Here is a 3,255-nt window from a genome sequence, read left to right as displayed (position 1 = left end):
AAACTAAATTCTTATGGGGGTGGAGGGGGATGGAGTTGACATCTTTCTGCAATACTCAGTCTTCTACCCACTGGGGGGGGGGGGGGAGGGGGGGGGGGGGGGCAGGGCCCCTGACACAAGAAAATGTCACTTTTAAGCGCTCCCAAGGACCTCTCAAACACACTGAGTTACAGACTAATTGCTCATCGACATTGGTAGAACTAAAAGTTACCCATAATAACAAAAGCAGAGGGGAGGGGACCCCAAGAGCATACAAGAAAAGGAGACAAAGCAGAATCTTAATTTGCCACCAGAATTTTGAAAAGTCAATGTGTGGCTGACTACATTTTGACATCTTTCTGCAATACTCAGTCTTCTACCCACTGGAAAATGGTGTTGAGTTTGGCTTGAGAAGATTTAAGTTTTTCTGGGTCAAAGATTTAGAGATGGAAAGGACCTTACATCTTGTCTAACTACCTCATTTTTGGACAAGGGACAGGAGGCTCTGGAAGGTCAAATGATTTTCCCAGGGTCATGAAGCTAGTATGTAAGTGACTAAAGCAGGATTTGAACCCAAGGTCTTTTAAACACCAAGTCCAGTATTCTATTCCTCCATGCCATACCATCTCTCAAGTTTGTTTTTGTTTGTTGTAGAAGGAATGAAGAATTTTGTTCAGAGGTTGAGAAAGGCTGTTCACATCAATCAACATGTTGCATGTTTTTATCGGAGTTGGGAAAACTGCCAATGTTCAATAAAGACACAGGGTACTATCCAAGGATGCAAACCCTTGCCATTTTAAAATTTTGCTCATATGATCACTCCAGTACCATGATTCAAGCCTATCACTCGACCTCAAAACATGCAACGGACTTTTTAGCAGATAAGCTTAAGTTATCTGATGTCCGATAGGAAAGAGAGCTCATTTTCGTTGTTTGAGATCTGAAACTGGGTGGTATGTATTTCAGGAGCTGAAGAAAATATTTTTTAAACTTCTTTCCCAAAAAGCCATAAAAGAGAGGATTCAGACAGTTGTTGAAATACGCTATGCAGATGGTTATGGGCATTGCTGTATCCACGATATCTATGGTTTTGCAGTCCTTTATGATGCCCAGCTGGATCAGGACATCCAGAAATGTGAATATTTGGTGTGGAATCCAGGAAAAGAAAAAGAAGAGGACGATTGCCATAATGATCCTGAAAATGTCATCATTTCTTGGCCTGTTTTTCTGAATCTCATAAGCTTTTTTCAGGGTCTTCCAAATCAGAGTGTAGCTTGTCAGAATCACCAGAAAAGGAATCAAGAAGCCCAAAATGTTTTTGCTTAGTCCCAGCCCCACCAGGAGAGTGGAGTTGTGGGTTTTGTAATAAAAAGCACAGACCGTGATATTTGTGTTCTCAATGAAAAAAACATTGCGGTGAATTACAACAGGCAGACTGGCCAAGCCAGCCAGCAGCCAAATCACGATGCATGTCACTTTGGCCATAAGCATGGTGCGCCGAAGTCGGGACTTCATCGGATGTACGATAGCTAGGTAGCGGTCAATGCTCAGAGAGGTGAGAAGAAATACACTGGCATAGAGATTAAAACTGATGCCGGCAGATGCAATCTTACACAAACAGTTTCCAAAAGGCCAGCGGTATTCCATGGCAGTGTAGACAGCCCAGAGAGGCAAAGTCATTAAGAAGCACAAGTCAGCCAGAGCCAAATTCATTAGGAAAACACTGGCTACTGTCTTCAGTTTCATGTAGAAGTAAATGACAATCACCACCAAGCTATTGCCAAAGATCCCCACAACAAAGATGATGCTGTATAAGGTGGGAACCATAATGAATATGTAGCTATGTCTTCCTGATTTGGGGCAGTCATCTTGGATTCTTTTAATAGTCTCTTGGGTGGAAGAATTTAGGTTCATTTTGATCTTCTGGGTGGGGGATCAGTTTCAGGTGCTATGCCAACTTCATCTGGAGAAAAAGAAAAGAAGAAAAAAGAAATTAATGACCAAGATTTCATTTTTTACTTAAAGGTTTAATATTATTGCCACCCCCTCCCCCTTTTCAGATGAGGAATCTGAGGCAAGGATAAGTTAAATGAACTGTCCATGGTTACCAGAAGAGTGATTTGAACTCACATGTCCCCTGACTCAAGACGGACATTCTTTCCTCTCTGTATACCATACTGCATCCTGATGGCTAAGAGGCAACAGAATTTAGTGAAAACAGTGCTGGCTTTAGGATCATGGGTTCAGATCTCTTCTTGGACACTCACCAGTTGTGTGACCCAGGGGCAAAGCACTCGACCTCCATGTACCTGGAGCAATTCCCCATGGCTTGTCTACTAACTCACACTTGCAGCTCAATCTTAATCCCATTACCAAGAAAATACACAAACTAAATCTGCATCTTATGAATGGAAAGTATGAGCTGCTATAAAGATTTTACATATACGATTTTTTAGTAAAATGTTATTTCATTCTAGAAGAAAACAAATCAGTTTCAGAAGGGAAAAGGGTCTAGTGAGATGCCATGGAGGCAGATCAAGCTATCCCATTTCTTTGTACTTTCTTTACTGGTACATTATTAGCTTCCTGGGTGATGTTCAAATTGGATACACAGTCCCTTCTCCTGACAGTGTCAAACATGTTCATTGAAAAGTGTCACAGATGGTCAACAGGATCAGAACAAACAGTTCTCAAAAGAATAGCTAACAATTGACAAAAATACAAGCACTGTTCCAGATAACTAATATAAGGGAAACACACGTCAAAACAACAAGGTTTCAGCTGCCACCCAGCAAATTTAGCAAAAGATGGGGCTAGTTGATGCTGGAGGGGCTGCAGAAAGACAGGAATTAGTTCAACCAGTCTGGAAAAAAATTTGGAATTGTGTGTGTGTGTTTTAAAGAGACTAAAATTCTTATACTTGCTGTTGGCTATATACCCTAAGGAAGCTAAGGAATAAAGTCTCATATACTACAAAATATTCATATTGGCACTTTAATCTACTCACAGGATTACTGTGAGGATAAAATGAGATACTATATGTCAAGCACTTGGCAAATCTTAAAATTCTAAATAAAGGTTCAGTATTACTACTACTACCACTATTACTACCACAACTGCTATGACTACTGCCACTATCAGCCTACTACTACTACTACCACCATCACTACCACCACCACTATCATCACCACCACCACCACCACTACTACTACTACTACTACTACTACTACTACTACTACTACTACTACTACTACTACTACTACTACTACTACTACT

The 3,255-nt window shown here is 40.8% G+C and overlaps 1 protein-coding gene across 1 annotated transcript in view; it reads right to left on the bottom strand.

The window, feature by feature from the left end:
- Positions 1-91: 91 nt before the first annotated feature.
- Positions 92-3,255, bottom strand: part of AGTR1 (angiotensin II receptor type 1) — a 48,174-nt gene continuing 45,010 nt past the window's right edge. The window contains exon 2 of the mRNA XM_069104715.1: positions 92-1,942. Within this exon, the coding sequence (XP_068960816.1) occupies positions 823-1,893 (1,071 nt within the window). The 5' untranslated portion in view covers positions 1,894-1,942 and the 3' untranslated portion in view covers positions 92-822. The remainder of the gene's footprint in view (positions 1,943-3,255) is intronic.

This window comes from Petaurus breviceps, unplaced genomic scaffold, assembly GCF_028583685.1.
Source record: "Petaurus breviceps papuanus isolate PSGF00001 unplaced genomic scaffold, PetGlider_PUasm1.0 688, whole genome shotgun sequence".
Taxonomy (NCBI): domain Eukaryota; kingdom Metazoa; phylum Chordata; class Mammalia; order Diprotodontia; family Petauridae; genus Petaurus; species Petaurus breviceps.
Note: the sequence above shows the minus strand (reverse complement) of the source record. Positions and strands in the feature narration are given on the sequence as shown.